Here is a 21,010-nt window from a genome sequence, read left to right on the forward strand (position 1 = left end):
ACATTCAAAATGTTTTTTGGTGCCATAGTGTAATGAAATTTTAAAAAGAGGGCTGTTCAGATACATTGCAGTCAGATCAAAGCAGTTGCACTGTAGGCTTCGAAATATGCATTTTTAAGTATTGTAGCATGGATCAGTGGGCTTTCAGAATATTCCAGGATCATTAAACTTTTAGGGATTCCAGATGACTGCTCTGAGATGAGCATATCCAAGTTTTATCTTCCTAGCTTGCAGGGAAAGATGCTCAGGAAAGACAAGATATCAAAACAAGGGGCTTTACAATTGTAAAATTTTGCAACCTTTGTTAACGTGTGTGTATTTATACTCCTGGTTCAGTTCCCTTGTTTTTGTTTGAAGTGTGGTTAACTTTTATAATTCTCCTAGTATTCTCCCGAGTGTGTTCCTTGCCAGTTAAAGATTATTTGGATTCTCTTTATACATGATAAATATTGTTTGGATACCCTTTTGTAATGCCATTCTGAAAAATAGTAGCTATAATTACTAACCCTATAGATGTACAATATTATTTTAATTATTATAATTAGGAATGTACTATATCAATATACTGTAGTACAATAAAGTATAATAAAATACAATAGAAATCAACCCAATTACAAAATAAAACAAAAATACTTGTGAATTTATATCAGAAGTATATTCAACTGTTACTGTAAATCTTATTTAGTTTTAATATAAGTTTTGAATAGTTTTTTTTCCCCAATCTATGGCATCAGTGCTGTGATTAGGATGTTTCACATTGTTAAATGGTGGCATGGACGGTGAGGGCAAACATGTGCCTGTGAACGTGTATTATGATTATTGTTGTAAATTCAAATTGATTCTCGATGATTCCATTCTCAGATTGAATCATCAGCCCTGTTGCATTAACATGTGCATCAATAGTGATGACAGATACAAGCCCAGGCCTGAAGCAAAGGAAACTGTGAACCATAGTGCAATATGTACTATGTCAAGTTACTAATTTATCAGCGTTTTATTAAAATGACAAAACTATGTACAAGGTTAAATTACAAGTTGAGACTGCCACTTGGTGAAAACTCCAAAAATTTATTTATTTAGACTTATAAACGATTTCTAAAGACCTAAAAGCATAATTGAAAAACATTATGCATGCAGCTTATTTTATCTGATGGCCACCAAAATTAAAAGAGGCATGCCTACCATGGAAAATAATCTCCCTTCCAAATGTTATTTTAGCTGTGAATTGATGTTATTGTCATTGCTGCACAAATTTGCCATGGGCACTTCAGACAATGAGATAGGAATTATTGACATCTGGTGCTCACACTGTGCTGATGACTGTTGGAAAATCAGCCATGTCAGATAAAGGGGCCGGACAGACATGGATAGAAAAGTTGTGAAAATGCCAGAGCTCTCATCATCTCTCTTGAACCTTTCAAGAAAGCAACATTTGTTTGCTCAAATTGCATTTGTTTGAAATTTAAGAATTAAAATTTAGTTTTTAAATTGATTTTACACAATATTATTTTTTCTTTAATCCTTTGAGGAAGTCTGGCTTCTTTTCTCTGTTGGCATTTTTGAACATTTTACGGTAAGATATTGCAATACCACATATATAACTTGTATTTTATGCTAATTTAAAAAATGAGGTATGTATTAATTTTATTTGACACCTGTAAGTATTCATTAAGTAATTTCTTTTAATTCCTGTTTATATTTTCTTAGATCAAATATACTGTATATTACATAAACCCATTTGTTTAGATCTAAAATCTAAATGCCAATTCATAAAATGTCAGTAATTCAGTCAGATATTCCATGCTTTACCACGTGCACAATGTTTGTTGCTTTGTAACTGGCAATACATATTTTTACATTTTAAATTACCACTACCAAACCTTTACCATATCTATTATGTATTCCAACAGTACTCTCTATTACACTTTTGATTTGTTGCTCAGGAAACAAACAGTTTTACAAAACAAGTTAAATTGTTAAATTTAATTAAATTGTCTTTCTGAGAAGAAGCAAGAATATAGACAATGGCTCATCAGCAGATACATCACCATAGTCAACACCATCATCATCCTCATCATCAGCATCGCCACTCATCTCATCATCACCATTGTGGTGCACACCTGCCAGAAGAACATGAGGATAAGAGGTAATAAAAATGACGTATTTGTAAAAAAAAAAAAAAAAAAGAAACATTATAAAAACATTTTTAAAACGAATATATAAATATAAACATGCACAATAGACATGGTTGTAATCTTGAAGCAAACTTAGCAATATTAGAAACAATTACAGTATTTTCTTAAAACTGCATTCCGTTCTTTCTTTGGTTAAAAATTATTAAAATCAATTGAGCAAGTACATGACCAATCAGTGTTCAAAACTATCTCTTTACCTTCAACAATTCACAACGGTAAGCTTGTAATAATGTTTTCCAAGTTTACGTCATGTCTGTATATATAAAGAAGGAGTCCTGGCTAGTAGGCTATATTGGATGTGTGAATGCTGCAGGTGGCGGATCATTTGTAGCCTCTTCTTACAGCAGCTGGAATAATTAAACTTGTCATTTTAGAATGAGTTTTAAGGAACATTAAATGGCTTTTTGAGGTTAAAAGAAGAAATTCTTTCGATGACATTTGAATGGTATGACAATTAGAGATTAAATTGTACAGTAATCGAAATCTACAGATAACACTAAAACACACTAAATATATGTAGTCACACAATGCTGATGTTGTTAACAATAACAATTTGAGAACAAAGTATAACAATAATAATAATTTGCACAGTTTGACATGATCTGAGCTAACTTTGCGATCATTAAATTTAATCACCATTGGTTGCGCAAAACTTTTTTTTCAGTTGGTCAGAACAAACCTGGCAGACATTTCAGATGTCATTTTCTGGTGAAACTTATTTTGGACATACTTCCAAGACGTAGTATCTGTAATTCCGAAGTACAGTGAATATCCACACTGATGAGTTGACTGACAGCTCTCACATAAACCTCAAAACATTAGATTCATCCATGCTGAGGAGCCATACTGAGGCACAACCCACGTAAAGATGATAATTCCACAAATAACTCCAACTGCAGGTTTCAAACATGGTGACAAAGAGGCGAAACTAACAGACTTAAAAAAATCCTGAGTGGTTGTTGACTAGCCCAAATCAATAGAAAGCACATGGTTTTAAGGTATTATTCATGTCTAAGTAACCCCTCTGGTTCTACTCGCCACACACCAAGCAGCATTCAAGCTGGTGTTTCCAGCATGGGAGGTGGGCACACTAACAAGGTTGGTAAAGACCACAAGCTCTAGCGTTCGTCGTTACTGTGCCTCTTGAGATCAGGGGAGTGAAGTTTACCTGCACAGCTCTAGTTGGCCTCTTTTACACTCACCCCCTTAAACCTCACATCCATCCAGGTCACGGTACCAATGTAACCCCTCTGGTTCTACTTGACCCACTCTATGTGGGATTCCAACTGGAGTTTCCGGCATGGGAGGTGGGTTCGCCTACAAAGACGCAAAAGACTGCAGGCTCTAGTGTCAGTTGCTAGTGCCCCTTTTGAAATTAAAGGAGTGAGGTTTACCTGCACATCTCTTACTAGCTGGCCTCTGTTACATCTACAGCACAAATGAGTGTGGGATGAATTTATACATAAGTAATGGGATTTTAATAAGTAGTAGCAGTAGCTAATAATTAGTAACTTAGTAAGATCCACTAATTATTTTTTCTTCACTTTTATCTATAGTGCTTCAGATGCCAGCAGTGGTCGTCATCACATTCATGAGCATTATAACCATCATCACCCCCAAACTGATAGCCGCCATCATCATCATTATCCACAACATCAGGATAAACATCACACACCGAAAAAGAAAACTCAATCTAAAGCTTCAGTCACTCCCTCAAACACTTCTGGGTCTTCCTCTAGTTCTTTGTCAAAGTCTTCATCAAGCTCATCCAGTTCTGATTCCTCTTCTGATTCCTCTTCCTCCTCCAATTCCTCTTCATCTTCTTCCTCCAAATCATATTTCTCAAATTCTAGCTTTTCTTCTTCCTCTTCCTCTGGTTCATGTTCTTCATGGTCATCCGAAACCAGTCTGGAAAATGCCCCTTTGCCTACTGTGTCCAAGCGAGCTATTCAACGTCCAAAGCACTCACAATCATGTATGGATATCAGCAGAGGACGGAGAGCCTTTGAGGATGATGAGGATGATGTAGATACAATGCCTTTATTGGATGCTGATGGCCAACTGAAGAAGTCCACAAGCATGGAAAAGAACCTGACTGTCAAAGAAAAAAGTGGAGGGACTGCCAAAAAGACTGCAACAAATTCTCAACAAAAGAATGAAAAGGGCAATAAGGGGCAACAACATAATCATGCTAACGGGGCTGCAAACATAAGAAAGACCAAATCTATGGAGGTTTTGTCAAGGCAAACAGATCATACTGGTGTTGGAGACTTGGATGAGAAAGGGCTGGAGAAAAGGAAACAAGAGGCTCGTAAGAACTTTGTGAAGGAAAAGATTAAGTTTTCTGCCTTTCTGAATGAAATCACAAGGCAGGTACTTAGCCCATTAAGACTTACATCACTTGGGGTAACAGATGTTCACAGGCCCTTGAGCCCTGGTCAAACTTCAATGTCTCCAAAGACATTGTCCCCAAAGCCTGAACATAAAAGAGAAAAGAAGTCAAAAATTACCAGAAGCCAGCCAGGAAGTAGTGCTAGCTCCATAACCTCAACTGCTCACTCCCATGTTAGCAAATACTCACACTCTAGTAAGCATTCTCACTCAAGTAAGCGCTCCCATTCCAATCGGCACTCACATTCAAGCAAGACCTCCTGCTCGAACAAACATTCTTATCCTGAAAGGGACCTCCTCTATCAACAACAGCAGCACCAGGCTGTTCCCAGGCATCGACGTGACAGTGCAAAAAGTGATAAAAGCTATACTAGTTCTTCTTCAAAAGGTCTTTCATCTGGGACTGAACATGGCCACAAAAGTCAGAAAAAGCACCAAACTGCCCCTAAAGAACATTTCAATTCACTGAATCATCGAACTTCACACCACAAATTGTCTCCATCACGCCACCATTACAACGAAGATAATCATAGCTCACCATCATGTCCTTGTTCTCCAGAAACAGAAAACCGCCATCATCATGCCCATCCAGAATCACATCACCATCATGCCCATCCAGAATCACATCACCATCATGCCCATCCAGAATTACATCCCGATCATGACCATCAAGATTCCCAACACCACCATGCCCATCCAGAATCTCATCACCATCATGCCCATCCAGAAAACCAACACCATCATGCCCATTCAGAATCTCATCACCATCATTCCCATCCAGAATCTCATCACCATCACGCCCATCCAGAATCTCATTACCATCACGCCCATCCAGAATCACATCACCATAATTCCCATCCAGAATCTCATCACCATCATGCCCATCCAGAATCTCAACACCATCATTCTCAATCAGAATCACAACACCATCATTCTCAATCAGAATCACAACACCATCATTCTCAATCAGAATCTCAACACCATCATTCTCAATCAGAATCACAACACCATCATGCCCAACCAGAATCTCAACACCATCATGTCCATTCAGAATCTCATCACCATTATTCACCATCACATCACCACCATGAAACTCATCGTAGCCCATCACCACACCATAACTCTCTTCATTCAGATTCCCACCATCATTCCCCTTCTCCGTCACATTGCCATCATGAATCTCATCACAGTCCAACACATTCTTCTAAATCAGGAACTCACCATCATCCAGAAGCTCACCACTATCCTTCTCATGCAGAATCACACCACCATCATCATCATTCACCTTTGCCACCACATCACCACCATGGAAGTCACCACACTTCATCTTCACACCATCACTCCACCCATTCAGAAACTGCATCCTCTACACCTGATCATTCTTCTCACACTGACACTCACCATAATCCTCATCAACATCACTTGTCTGACAGTCATCCAAAAAGTCCTGTACACTCTAATTTACCCCATCATTATGAAAATCATCCCAACTCATATTCAGAGTCCCAAAATCACAGCACATCACATTCTAAAGGAAACCTTTGCGATTTGGAATTCCACCACCAAAGTGATCACAATTCTCCAGAACCTCATCCTAACCATTTCCCCTCAGGAAGTCACGATAACCCCTCTGTTGAATCAGATCATTACCATCAACACAAGTTTCAAGAATCCCACAGTTATTCCCATTCAAATGCACAACACCATTCTAATCCAGAGACTAATCATCCTCAACATCATGAGCATTCAGAATCTCATCATCATTCCCAACCAGAATCCCACCATCATCACCATGACCATCCAGAATCGCAGAATCAGCATTCCCACATAGGACATCACCACTTTCATTCTGAATCAAACCATTATCATTCCCACTTCAAAGAGGATGATCACCCAAGCCATCTTCGCCACTCTCCAGTTGGCCAACGGTCTACTTCTCCACTTTCTAACAAATCAGATTCATCTGCTAGCTCCACTATCCAGGACGATCAATCCACAGTGAGCTACCAAGAGTCATCCTCATTCCCAAAGGTGAGAATTTGTCTTTAGTATTGAAGTAGAATGAAAATGTATAAAATGTATAATTATGGTCCTTGATTCTGATTGGTTGAACTGCGTTCAAAGCTGTTGTAAATTACTCTACAAACATACACCTCTTTGTTTCTGTGTGTTGCTTGGCAACCACCTTGTTGCAACCCCAGCCATTTCTGAGGAACTACATTGTTTGGCGGAAGAATGTTTTTTTATCAAAATTGTAAGGTCCACCCATTTGGCCCAAAGAAGGCATCCAAATAGTGGATGAAGGGTTCCTGCGTGTTCGGTCTTTTCAATATGCAAAGTTCTTCAATTTAAATTAAACTCTAATCTGACTCCATTTTATTATTTAATCTGACTCCATTTTAATATGACCTCGTATTTAGCTTGAAATACAAATTGATTGCTTGTCTAATTAGTATTCTTCTGATATTTGATTATTCTAGTTAACTCTTGACTTTATATTTACTCGTTCATTCGGTTGCTCATGTCTCTAACAAGGATGCAACGTAATCTACTAGAGTCAATAATTACAGAGTAAAACAGAATAAGGTCAAATGTAACAATTTATTATCAGTCAGGTAAATACTGTATGTATATGTCAATTCCACAGCAATTCAAAGAGATCAAATCATATCGATACAAAACATCGAATTCTCAAAGATAAATCTACGAGTAAAGAATGCATACCTGACTTTATAGAAATACATAGTGTGAGTATTGAGACACCACACTACGGGCTTCTGGCTACAGAATTCGCCCCGATCCTTTTGCAACATTTCCTTAAGTACTTCAGACCAAGACCAATACCCCCCGAGGTGGAGACAGGAACTAACAATTGTAATTTGCAATTTAATCAAGTCGAGTCAGCACCTTTTGGGACAGAAGGTAATTTGCATGAAAACCACTGGGAACTGACGCACCCTCTACAGTATGCAAAATATCTCTGAACTCTTAGGATCTGTATTACCTCTTAGTTTACTTCTTATAAGAATGAGACCATTGTACCAGTCGCTCTGAGACAATTCAAATGATACCAAACATGACTGTAAATATCACTTGCATTAATGCAGAACATTACATTCTACTATTGACCATTCTGAGTGAGCTGAGTTAAGGGAAGGATGGGTGATGGAAAGGAACTGATGCATATGTGAGAGAGGCATTTTCCCGCATTTTCTCTCAGTGGGATGTGGAGACAGATGTCTGTATGTTAATGCACTGTGTGTGTGTGTTGTCCATCTCAGAAGTTCAAAGTGTCTGAGGTTCTGTAATTCTTACAAAATCATTCCATTTGATTTGCTTTGTTTTATTTTGTGAAACCTTGCTACGTATATGGAATAACCGTTTTATAAAAGCAATAAGTCACATGAAGCCATGGTTTACAGTGAATTTATAACAGCTGAGGTGGTTTTAGGCACTCCGCTCCATGTTGTGCCTAACAACGGCCCTTAGCTGTTATAAATTCACTGTAAACCATGGCTTCTTGGGGCTTATTGCTTTAGTATATATTTATATATACTGATTATTATGATTAGCTGTTGTGGTTTTGCACGTTTGACTCTGCTTTCATGTTTATACAGGAAAAGGATTTAGAAATGGAGAGGTTAATGTGAGTTTTTGTTTACTATTGCATTCTTTTTTGCATGCTGCCTGTTAAAGTACTAATTGCCTTACCTTTGGTTCTGGACATGGCTTTTCAGCTTCGTCTGGGAGGTAGAGACAATTTGCTTTAAGACACACTCAGATGCAAATGATCCCTTCTTGGCATGTCATATCTCATAAAATTGTTCTTTATCTTGCAGTTTGTGTTTTCTTGAAGGCATGCTTGATGGACTGTCTGTCTGTTTATTCCATCCAGGATGTTACAGGATCAGAATGAGGCTCTCCACCACAGCTTGCTGCAGACCACTATGAGAATGGAATGTATGGGAGCTGAGTTCAAAACCGGACACCAGCTCCTTGAATCTGAGTTACAAAGAACTCGCATAGAGCTTAGCAGTTTAATGGAGCAGTTCACAAGGTGAGACACAAGACTAAACTGTACTGTGTTATCACATTCTATTCTATTCTATTCTATTCTATTCTATTCTATTCTATTCTATTCTATTCTATTCTATTCATGTATAATGCATGCACATAAAATAGACTTGCTCAAAAACACAGTTTTTAGCATAATTTGAGCTAAAACTTTCAGCCTTGTTTAAAAACAGTCAGGGTTTTTGGTTCTGTGGGCAATGCACATGCTTCAGCATGCACTGTATACATACACTACATTTACTCATTTAGTAGCACCTATATTTTAATGTTGAATAAATATATAAAGAGGATATATAAGAGGGCAGTCTAGACCATGCTGAATTTTATAACAAAGAATAATTAAGACATTTAACAACAAATCTGTTGCTTTAGATTTTTAGTTTTATATAAGATTTGCTCTAACAAGAGAAACAGCACTGAAGATTTCACTTTTTTTCACCTGAGCTAATCCATACTTCACTCAAAAAAGTAGTGAGCTTAATGTGCATTTGTAGTGTACTTAAGAACACTTAAGTGTGCTTAAAGATGTAGATTTTCATGTGTCTTAAACTTACGTACACTTAAAAGGTGCACTTTGTAATAATGTTAAATTAAAAGTTTTACTTTAAAGTACATTCAAATCATTATGTTTGAATAATCTTTTGTTGTTCTTTAAAGAAATATTTTGATGTGTTGAGTTGACTAACGTACTAAAGCACATGTGTAACGTTTGGTAGTATAAAACACTCATACAAAGAAACAGGAAATACTTTAATAATAAACCAGTAGACACACCATATAATCAAAGAGAACGGACAGAGACAAAAGGAGAACTAAGGGTTTAAGTACATCTTTATATGTAATTTAATAATTAATAGCTCATAACTTATCGTGAATTTGAAAATATGTGCAATTACACATTTGTAATGAAGTTGCAATTTTGTACTTTTAAATATATATATTATTTTTACTTTAAATGTAATACCAAATAACATTACAGTTAAAATTATAATCAAGTTCTTTACATGCTGTTACATGTCTATTCTGTTCTGTTTTCATTGGTTTTAGTTCTGCTCCTAGTTTTTCTGGGTTGTCTTTAGTCATCATTATATCCACCTGTGTCTTGTTAACTCATCAGTTCCTTTGTTTGCTTCGTGTACTTAATAAAAATGTAAACGTTAATATATTTTCATATAATTGCAATTAATTGAGTCAGTTAAAACACCATATTCAGTTTGCACTTAAGTATATTCTTTTAAAGTGTGTTATTTTCATAATAAATAATCTTTTCAAAATTTGGCTAAAGCGTACTTATTTTTCATAAGGGTGCGTGAGCTATTTATGCTTTGGATCTCTGTTTAACCATGAGGTAAGCTTGCACTTTTCAAAAGGGTGATTGTAATGTTATTTCTGTTTTTAGTCAAAGACAAATTGTATATTTCTCATTATTTAAAATAAAACCTGGACCAACCAATTTTCTCTAAACCATGCTTAATTTACTGCAACCCAGTCTGTGTTTAGAACATGAAATTTGTAGTTTTTTCAAAGCATTCATGTGAATATATCATATAGATTTCTATGTCTTTCTGTTTCATTAGACTTCAGGACAACTATTCCTGCACGAAACAAACCAATCACCTTCTGGAGAAAAAACTGCATTGTGTGGTAAAGCCAAATTTAACCCTTCAGACTTGTTTAATTGTTCTAGCCTAATCAAGCCCATTTATTTAAATGGATTCATAATTACATTACATTATTGATTGACCATTGATTTACATAAAAACTTAAAAATTCACAATAAATTATTATTGACTTTATTCACTTCCCTGTCTGTTTTGCTACTTTAATTTAGGCTCAAAGTAGGGATGGAGAGCGAGAGCGACTGAACGAGCGGATCTCAGAGCTCACAGAACAACTGTATGCAGCAAAGACAACCATCCAAAGTCTAGAGACCATTAATGTGAGAGTTTGATTTCATTATAATTAGTAATATTCATATTTATGTAGATAGTACATAGTTTCTTCTGTAACGGAGCCGACGAGACGTGAGGCAAGGGGATCCAAGTGCAAGCTTTTATTAAAAAACATAGCTAAATCACAGGCAGGGTCAAACAACAGCAAATGGTTATGGCACGGGGAAGACACAAGAGTAATCCTAGTGTAAGCGTGGGTCTTTGATCAGCGAACAATATCCAGAGGGCTTGACAAGAGGGGTAATACGAGTACACAAGCAATAGTCCAAACAGGGGCAAACTGAGTCCAAACGGAAAGACGAAGGGTAAATCCAAGATACACAGACAGGAATCAGAAAAAAGGAAACAAGGCAACACGGAATGACAAGACTAACTAGAACTGGAAACTAGACTCAGTAAAGCAGGTATCACTTGGTCAGTGATAAATGCAGAACATTACATGAGACTAAAAAGAAATGCAGAATGGCTCGGTAAGGCAGCTAACACTAGCGGAGTGCTATACGCAGAACAATACACGGCGATCTGTGAAAAGAAGTCAATGGTTTATAAAGGGTGTGTGATTGTGTGATGGTTCTCAGGTGTGAGTGTGTGATTGAGACAGCTGTGTTTACTTAGTGCAATGAATGATAGGAAATGCAGTCCAGGGTAAAATGTAACAGTCTGTGTGGTATGAAGGTCAATGTGATGGAGGTGGTGAGTAAAAGGAAGATCACGAACCGGATTCGTGACAGCTTCCAATATTTCCTTTAAAAATGATCATAACTCAGTCAAGATACTGAATATGATGAATATAAGGGGCTATTCTACAAAAATAAATAAAGATTGTGAGAGAAACACAGTGAGGAATTTTATGATTTCATTCCCTTTATTTGAAATATGCCTTTACCGAGTACGAGTTGGCTTAATTTACGACATTCCTGTACCTTTAGGTGACAACAATGCTACAGGATGCCCTGGTGAAACATTTGAAGTCTGATGATCCCATCACTCCAGTTCCAGTCGCACCACCTCCAGCTCAGTTCATGGACAGTAATCATTATGACAAAGTCTCCATGCATGCCGATGACCAATCGCTGGGAACCCTCCCAGAGGAGGAGGAATCTGATTGGTCAGAAATGGGAGAGGAGGCACAAAACTGCATCCCGAGAGCTTCACAGGAAAGTCATGGAAATGCATTGTATTTCCAATGGCAGCAGAGCCAAGGCGGTTGGGAGGGGGTGAACCAGTATTCGAAGGGAATCATAGATACAGAAAGTGAATCTGGGGGTGAGGAAAGCAAATGTCATCAAGTTCATCGTGGCCTACAGATACCGCATCTCAAGTTCACCGTTCACCCTGAAACCCTACCGGTTCCTATCGAGGATGTCAGCCTGGCTTGCTTCAAGCAGAGTCCTGATGGTCCATCATGCGATGGCTACCAGATCACAGAGGTACGTAACCTGGGCTCTCCCATTCGCGTGCTCTCCGCTAGCCTGGAAGAGATCCATTCCATTGGGCTTCTGAAGCAGCAAGAGCAGCAGCAGGATAATCATGGCCATATGAGGAGCAATAAATCCATGATGGACCTCTACCAGTCACAAGCCGGCACCAGACAAGTGTTGTACACGGATGAGATTGTATGTAATTGGAGAGAAGCGAACAGCCATGGTGCTGGAGAGGATAGAAATGGGATGGTTGGTCTGGAGTCTGCTCAAAAAATGCTCAACCACTTTATTCATGATGGGGAGAGTACACACTTGTGATTAAAAGGACATTTTAAAATCAGGAATGTTTACTATATATTGATTATTATAGTACTTATGTAGAAAATATTAGTGGTTAAGTACAGGTTAGCCACTTCGGCAACTTACATTATTACTAGTGCATGAAAAAATTGGAAGAAAATAGAGAGGAAAAATCCTAATTTGCTTATTTTTAATTAAATGGCAAAAAGTGGGATTTTGCGAAGTTGTGACTTTCCACCTTCTATTAAATTTGACATAATTTAAAAAGTATTAATACTTTAATTTTTAATGTTTGAGTTACGGAACATTAATTAATTAGTCTTTGTAATGTTTCACCAAAATGTAACTTGCTCCACCTCTAAAACAACTGTCAACTGGCATCACTTGCTAATAATGCTAAGGCTAATAATAACCAAATAGCTATTTATGCATTGTTTTAGGCTACTGTATATAAAATAGTATAAAATCTTGCTAATAGTTAATGCAGCAATTTAATGCTGGTTGATGTTTATTAAGACAAAATAGATTTTAAAAAGAAGGATTACCAATGGTATATGCCAATATAGTTTAACTTGGCTTTCAGCCTCGCTTCCCAGCAAATAGAGGCTCCAATAAATATGAGGATCAGCTGTATGCTCACAATTTAGGACTGCTTGCGCTCTTTTTACATTCTAATTAATTCCCAATAGATAATCAAGCCCCCACCTTTTCCCCTGGAATATTCAGATTTTAGTATAGGAAAAAATATCTCATTAGAGAAGTAGAATGGACTGCAAATTCGGTTTCATTGTAGATTGCTCCGTTTAGTTTAGGATCATAGTAAAAGATAATTCTAAGGTTCTTTCCCAGCATCTGATTGTCCATCTTGATTTTACCTGTTGTTAAAGTATGTAGTTTTTTGGTTTGGTACATAAAGACAAAACACTGCATCAAATAATGAACAAAAAACTGCTCTGTAGATATTTTTTTCCCATTCATTCAAAATAATGCTTTGTTTGCATGTGCTAATATATTTATTCTAATATTCTTCTAATACTCTTACATCTATATTTTTACTCTTTATTTGTATATTAGCTTTATTTGTGTGTGGCAGACATGGCAGCAGCATGAAGTATGAATATGTAAAACTATCGTTAACGTATAACTATAAAAACTATAGTTAAAAGAGAGAGTAGGGAGTGAAAAACTAAGGAAATGGGAGTCACTATAAGACTATTTCACATAGTTTTTTTCTTCGTGAAAGGTTAAAAAAGTATAGGAAAAATGTTACCCATGTGATATAGTTCATCCCATATACATTTTCTCATTATAAAAATGGGAATGTATGTTGTGATGTAATAATTGTCTGTAAATGTATGCTATTCTGAAGTTATACTAATCAATATAATAGAACATTAAATAAAAAGCATATTGCATTCTTTGGACAAACTCCAAGTGTAGAAGGATGTTGTAACTGAATGTCATTTTGATTTGACTTTTTGGTATGAAATGATACACCAGCTTGCATAATGCATTTTCTGTGTTGTCTTGCTGCTGAAGTTTGTATTAATTATTTGCATGTTGATACAAATAAAAGTAGAACAAACATTAATGATGGGAATCTTTTATCTTGAAAGGAGGAAATATTAATATGCATTGCATTTAGATACAGTTTCACCTGATTTCTTATATGATGTCAATGATGTCTTGGCAAAGTTCAAAAACACAGTTATTTTTCATCCATCACACATAACATGAAGGGCAATGATGTTTGCCAGGACCACAAGCGGGCTGCAAAAGTCTATTTAGTGAAAAAGCTGAGAAGATTTAAGAATGACTTGATTTTATTACATTGTTATAAATTATTATTATAGTTATTATTATCATAAAAAGGTCCTAGGTTCCCATAAAGGTTGCTGAATCCTTTTTTTAAGAGTGAAGTTCATTGATGAATAACATTTTGCCCTCCGTTCCACAAATGCGTTAAGGCTAGAAAGTGCCGAGAATCAATAATGTATAATGATGTATAAATTAAAGTTTCTTTTTAGGCACACAGTCCAAATGGCGTTTTAGTTTTTACATTTAAGAACAAGAACAGGACCTGCCCTTTCATTTATATGAGCCACATTTTAAAATGAATGAGTTGTTTGCGAAGAGTCAAGTTGGTGCTGAAATTATGGCTGCTCTTATGCCTCAGTGAATTGATCATCTTCACTTCTGAACCGAGAGACTCTCTAGAACTAGACTGAACTTTGAAGGAAGGCAAATCACAGCCCTTCCAATCTCTTCCTTGTCGTTATTCATCATCTTTATACTCTACAAACGTGACACAATGCAGCGATGCACCACTGGCTTTGCTGAGCAGACAGTGGCCTTGTTTCCCATTGGAGAGGGCTGTTGTAATAGGATAGTTTAGGGATTACAGGTAAGACGCCCAAGACCTTTAACTTTGGCCAAATCCAGTGTGTCTCACCTAACCATGGGCATGGAGGTGCAAGGGCACCACTCTCACCATTGACTGGGCATCTGGCTCGGGGGGGATCACCACCAAAAAAAATCTGGACTGACCTTTGCTAACGGATTAAGTGACCACGACATACTGAATATCGGCTGCGCTGTTTGGATGAAATTTAATTGATCTCGTATGCTAACAAAGAAAGCGAACTTAACGGATTTACACAAAGTTTCTTTTTTTTTCACAGCTCATTTGAAGCTCCAGCAGTTTCAGCCTGATTCTCAGCACCTCTTTCAGAGAGTTCACATTTTGACCACGTTTGAACACTTCTGCATTTTTTCCACACTCTTCTAGTCTTCCTTTTTCTCAGGTTTACACCACAATACTCTTTCACAATGGTTGTGGGTAAGATGAAGTTCACTTTTCAGAAAAGGGTCAAGCTGGCCCAGGGTTTGTGGCTGTTCTCATGGTTGGCAACTCTGGGGGGAGCGATTACCTTCACTTTAGGATGCTTCTTAAAGACTGAGCTTCGAAGGAGGGGAGAGGTATTCATATAACCCTCATATTTTTCATTTGCTTGATGTTTTTGCCAATAATTTCATGCATTACATAATGACACCCTGATTAGTTTTCAACTTCAAAACTGGCATTGACATTCAGTGTTTAGCAATTAACGTTTTGTGTGGTTTGCATGTTTCTTGGTTTAGTTTATATAAGTTATATAATCTTTATCTTCATTGACTAAATTGTAAAACATTGTAAATGTCTTAATAAATAAATATGTGAAGGGCTCAGACATTTCAGAAATATCTAGCAGGGATTAACCTATGCGAATATAAATATTATCTAAGCTGGTCATAATAGGCTTAAGGAGCTGTTCTTTACAAAGGAGCTCTTCAAAAGTCTAGATGGGTCATTATCAACCTGATGATAAAGACTGGCATCAGATATATCATTTTGTAGTTTTTCACACCAATATTTTAATTGACACGCACCATATTTACGCATAGCATGATACTATAAAATAATGTTAGCATGTTCTTCATTACATATTTACTAAATGACCAGTCCAAAAATGAGAATGATAATATTTTGTGTAACAGAAATTAAATTCTAATTTACCCTAATATATATGCAATGGCAAGTTAATCAATTCATTCTGTGTAGAACAGCCTTACAGCCAGGCTTAACTGAAAAAAACAAAACAAAAGAAATTAGTTTACTGGGATAGGGTTAGGGTTGAATTAAAATAAACTTTAATAAACTTTAACTGAAATAATAAATAATTTTTAAAAGAAAGGAAAGAAATCCTTTCATGAAGCTTAATGACTTACTAATTGGTTTACTACAGTCCCAATGAATGATGAAATTTACCTTAATCATAATGAAAAAAAAAAAAAAAAAGCCACAGCTTGCTATTAATGTATCATCCAAAAGCTCTCCCATATTCTCCAAATGTGTATGGGTTATTACGGTAATTTAGGGGTTAGTTTGCTCTGTATTACATATAATTTACTCTAATAAAAAGTAGCTAATTTTCCAAAAAAAAGAAAAAAGAAATCTGAGCTCAAAATGGACTGACATCCACATCTTGTTCTTTAGGTAATGGACAACACAGACATCCACTGTGTTCCCAACACCTTGATCATTGTGGGTCTGGCTTCGATGGGCATCAATTACTTTGCCAGTCGAATCTGCCAGGATGCCCTAGATCCTGGGCGTTTCCCACGATGGAAGACCTTCCTGAAGCCCTATTTTGGATGCTCAGTATTCTTCACCACCCTCATGCTGATTTCAGTCATCTTGAGTTACGCCATGAAGGGCAGCCTGGAGACCTCCCTGAAAATCGGCTTGAAGAACGGCATCCGCTTCTACAAGGACACCGACACTCCAGGCCGCTGCTTCCAGAAGCAGACCATTGATCACCTTCAGATGGAGTTCCAGTGCTGTGGTAATAACAACTACAAGGATTGGTTTGAGGTGCAGTGGATCAGCAACCGTTACCTGGATTTCACCACTAAGGAAGTTAAGGAGTGAGTCAACGGGAACGTCAATTCAAAGTATTAAAAGGATACAGTGGTTCATCCAAATATGAAAATCGTGTCATTTACACACCTTCATGCCAAATGTGTATGACTTTCTTCTGCAGAGCACAAAAGAACATATTTTGAACAATGATTCTACTTTTATTTCCCACAGAATAAAGCGTCACACTTTATTTTGGGGACCAATTCTCACTATTAACTAACTATTAACTATGACTTTTGCTTCAGTAAACTCGTAATTTGATCATGGGTTAGGATTAAGGGATCTAAACTATTGTCATGCAGAATAAAGCATTAATATGCGCTTTATAAGTACTAATAAACAGCCAATATGCTAGAAATATGCATACTACAATAATAATCAACGAGTTAATAGTGAGAATTGGTTCCTAAACTAAAGTGTTACCATGTAAAGAAATGCCTATACAGCTTTAGAACAACATGAGGGTGAGTAAATGAGAGAATTTTCATTTTTGGGTCGACTATCCTTTTACCATCCCTATTTGCTCTGACACCTAAGGACACTTGAGAAGAACTTAAGACTTCATTCAAACATAAATCACTTTCAGACCAATATGGCTTAGTTAGTTCTATGAAAAGCTCTTGCATCATTCATCTGATATTTTGTTTCTAACACAGTGACATTGATGATAGTTAAGAGTGTCTTAAGTGTCCAAAACCGTTCATACTCAGTATAGTCACAAAATCAGAGACCATGCACAAATACGACCACAAGTGTTCGCAAAAATGCATTTAAGATTCATGTTAATATCTGGTGTGAACAGTCTCTTGGCTGATGACTTGTTATTAGATCACAACAGACAAATTCTAATACCAGGTTCAAGTATGGACTCTTAAATGTATTTGTAAATACAACAATCTTTTGGGTGAGTACAATGAAATTAAAAGCATGAAGTAAGACAGTTTTAAGTGAACTATTAGTAACTTTATGAGCAACAGTTTGCAATGATTCAAGGTTCTTTTCTTCCATTTCCTTCTCAATCTTCCAGCCGCATTAAGAGCAATGTGGATGGCCGTTACTTGGTTGACGGTGTGCCCTTCAGTTGCTGTAACCCTAGTTCTCCCAGACCCTGTATCCAGTACAAAATCACCAACAACACCGCCCACTACAACTACGACCACCAGACCGAAGAACTCAACATCTTCATTCGTGGTTGCAGAGAAGCCCTGGTCAACTATTACATGGGGCTGATGAACACTATTGGAGCTGTAGTTCTGTCTGTCTTTCTGCTTCAGGTACACTGTTAAAGGTTTTGCGTGCAGACAATGGACCTTATCAGGATATAAACTAGATTTATTTTGGCATAAATTAAAATGAGACTCCAAGGGATAGACATACATTTCTTCAATCCCCTTTCAAGACAGTATAACCCACTGAGGAGGCATTGAACAGACCACTGGTTTGTTTTCATTCACATCTAATATACTACCCTGACTAAGATCAGTTTAATTTGCCACTTTAGTTCCCTTGAATTCCTTGCACCATGTATCATATGCTACAAAAGCTAAATTTGGGAACACTTTCCAATAAGCTTCAATTTGTGAACATTTAGTTGTTTATTAGTTAGCTACATTATTTATTAATGAAAAAAAAGTCTCGCTATTAACAAACTATTAACTACAACCTTTGCCTCAACAAACTCCTAATTTGCTGCTTATTAATAGTTAGTAAGGTAGTTGTGTTAAGTTTAGATATTGGGTAGGATTAGGGATGTAGAATATGGTCATGTTGAATATGTTCTTTATAAGTACATAATATGGGAATAAAAAGTCTTGTATTTTTACAGTTCATTGCTTGCATAGTATATTTACTTGTAATTTGTTGTAGGCTTGTATATGTTACTTACTTTTACATTTACGCATTTAGCGAACATCAAGCGATTCATCAAAGAGCGAGCAACATTCAAAACATGCAAAGACCAGATATTTATTAGACCAGATTTTACTTCTACAAACCAGCTATTTTTACCCATTTTCTCATATTCTGTCAATTGCATTTTTTTCTACAGAGCTCAGTGTTGGCCAGTGTGCGCCTCCTGCAGACATCTATGGAGGCCATCGCTGGACAGGAGAATGTGGAGATTGAAACCGAGGGCTACTTGCTTGAGAAGGGAGTGAAGGAGACCTTCATGGAGTATGCGGATCCTGTGCTGAAGCTCCTGTTGCTGAACCAGGTAAACCCTCCTGAAACCACACTGGAAGGAGGGGCCACTGGAACAACCACCACGAGCTAAAGAGTCAGGTTTATCTGACCACTGAAATGTTTCCGGTTGGAGGCTGTGAGTGCTGACAACTAATCAAATAATTCATGTTTTGGTATTTTTATATATCAGTCTTAATGACCTACATCTCAAAAAGTTGTATATTTCATTAATACACTAAAATGGTTGTTTCTAAAATAAATTAACGGTATCACCCAATTTAATGAGAAATCCTTCTTTTGATGAATGATTCTACTATCAATTCTGCAGCACCCTACTCCTCACTTATATGGCAAAGATATGATATGGCTAGTCTTGGGATGAGTAAACCCAAATGCCTGGGAAATGACTAGCATTATGCTTAAATTTCCAGCATGAATGGTTGAATATTTGAATGACTGAGCAGTTTCTTAACAGAAAGTTCTATTTTATTTCTTCCCATTTACAAAATCGTGTCATATAGCCTATGCTGTAATACTATGCTACCACATGGATATATGTAAATGATTGGAATAACAGAAAGATGCAAATCAATACCCTTGTGAAAAAGAAGTGCGCTTAACTGTAGTGAATGTGCACTTGTGGTGTATTTCAAATCTTAAAAGTATATTTTTTAAAAACTGTACTTACAGGTAATATAACATTAAGAAAATAAAAAGGCCACTTAAGTGTCAACTTGCATAACAATGTTTCTTAAGTACACTTTTAAAAAGTGCACTTTATTATAATGTCAGGTTAGGTTTTTTCCTGCTTTACAGAGGTACACTTATTTTGATGCGTTGACTAGCCTACTAAAGCTTATGTCAATTATCTAATTAAAATTTTACTCTAGTGTGTTATTCGGTATTACTAAATTGCAAATTCATCATTACAAGCTTGTAACTACACATAAATTTAAATACATGACTTAAAGTATATTTTAGTTTTCCGTAAATATTTGTCAGTACATTTAACACTCTTTAACCACGGACAACTAATTATGAAATTACATATAAAGATGTACTAAGTAATTTAAAAAAAGCAATTGAACATAACATGCAGTTAAGTATCCAAAAACATTACATTCAATTTGCACTTAAGTACTCTTTCAAAGTATTTTATTTCTGTAATAAGTACTCTTTTTCAAGTATGCTAAAGTGAACTTCTTTTTCACAAGGGTAAGCCCCTTCTAATCATCTGAATCTTACACCGTATACCACCCAGGTGTGAGAAGATAAAACATTCTCTTCCAAAACAAAGTTTTTGTTTTAACCATCCACGACCTTGATCAATCTCCACATTGCTGTACTGTATATTAAGTATGTTCTAATAGGTTTTGATTGCACTGTATTTTCGCTTGCAGTGTGGACAAGCAAATTATTTGATGCTGGAAATGATTCATTAAAATATATATTATAAAATATATAATATATCTGAAAAAACATGATTTCATATTTTCATATTCTCCATTATTATTATTATTATTATTATTATTATTATTTTCTCATCTAATGTTAATTGCATGTTGTAAAAATAAATACTTCACTGTCATTAAGCCTGTTTTTGTTTTGCATTCAGCATGGAATTAAATGCATTGTAAGTGTTAAAAGATGGTGTAGATTATGCTCAAAGCTCTGCTATGAAACACTGTACTGCACTCGCAGAACTGTCAGGTCTAATAAAATCTGACATTTTGAACCGCTTTGTCGTGTAGTGATATATTGTGGAACTAGATGCATTCCTAGGGTGGCTGAGAGAGCTCAACGCGCTGAGAATAGAAAAAACACCTGCAAATTAAGAAAACTACTTCATCAATTTGACAACACACGCACTAAAAATGTTCACAACACAAACAAATAAAGAAACGCATTGCAAATATTCACAACACAATCAAACAAAGAAACGCGCTGCAAACTATTTTTTTTTAATTTGGCTGTGTTGAGCATTTGCAGTGAGTTTCTTTATTTGTTTGTGTTGTGAGCATTTGCAGCACC

The 21,010-nt window shown here is 36.4% G+C and overlaps 2 protein-coding genes across 2 annotated transcripts; both read left to right on the forward strand.

The window, feature by feature from the left end:
* The first annotated feature begins 1,401 nt into the window (after window positions 1-1,401).
* On the forward strand, window positions 1,402-13,925 carry LOC306871542 (uncharacterized protein). The gene is made up of 8 exons (XM_079419559.1): window positions 1,402-1,573; window positions 2,008-2,146; window positions 3,752-6,617; window positions 8,204-8,232; window positions 8,482-8,643; window positions 10,238-10,304; window positions 10,492-10,599; window positions 11,542-13,925. Exons 2-8 carry the CDS (start codon window positions 2,025-2,027, stop codon window positions 12,352-12,354), a joined length of 4,167 nt encoding a protein of 1,388 aa, XP_079275685.1. The 5' UTR covers window positions 1,402-1,573; window positions 2,008-2,024; the 3' UTR covers window positions 12,355-13,925.
* Window positions 13,926-14,776: 851 nt separating this feature from the next.
* Window positions 14,777-20,088, forward strand: LOC306871817 (peripherin-2-like). Its single transcript, XM_079419990.1, has 4 exons — window positions 14,777-15,315; window positions 16,373-16,803; window positions 17,826-18,072; window positions 18,846-20,088. Exons 1-4 carry the CDS (start codon window positions 15,166-15,168, stop codon window positions 19,068-19,070), a joined length of 1,053 nt encoding a protein of 350 aa, XP_079276116.1. The 5' UTR covers window positions 14,777-15,165; the 3' UTR covers window positions 19,071-20,088.
* The last annotated feature ends 922 nt before the right edge of the window (window positions 20,089-21,010 follow it).

This window comes from Barbus barbus (assembly GCF_936440315.1).
Source record: "Barbus barbus genome assembly, chromosome: 6".
In the NCBI taxonomy this organism is placed as follows: domain Eukaryota; kingdom Metazoa; phylum Chordata; class Actinopteri; order Cypriniformes; family Cyprinidae; genus Barbus; species Barbus barbus.

What these genes read in the sequence shown, in the direction of transcription:
- LOC306871542 (XM_079419559.1), top strand. Translation starts at nt 2,025, where the DNA reads ATGGCTCATCAGCAGATACATCACCATAGTCAACACCATCATCATCCT. An exon ending in GAAGAACATGAGGATAAGAG is followed by an intron (nt 2,147 to 3,751) that starts GTAATAAAAATG and finishes TTTTATCTATAG; the next exon opens with TGCTTCAGATGCCAGCAGTG. An exon ending in AGTCATCCTCATTCCCAAAG is followed by an intron (nt 6,618 to 8,203) that starts GTGAGAATTTGT and finishes ATGTTTATACAG; the next exon opens with GAAAAGGATTTAGAAATGGA.
- LOC306871817 (XM_079419990.1), top strand. Translation starts at nt 15,166, where the DNA reads ATGGTTGTGGGTAAGATGAAGTTCACTTTTCAGAAAAGGGTCAAGCTG. An exon ending in AGCTTCGAAGGAGGGGAGAG is followed by an intron (nt 15,316 to 16,372) that starts GTATTCATATAA and finishes CTTGTTCTTTAG; the next exon opens with GTAATGGACAACACAGACAT. An exon ending in ACCACTAAGGAAGTTAAGGA is followed by an intron (nt 16,804 to 17,825) that starts GTGAGTCAACGG and finishes TCAATCTTCCAG; the next exon opens with CCGCATTAAGAGCAATGTGG.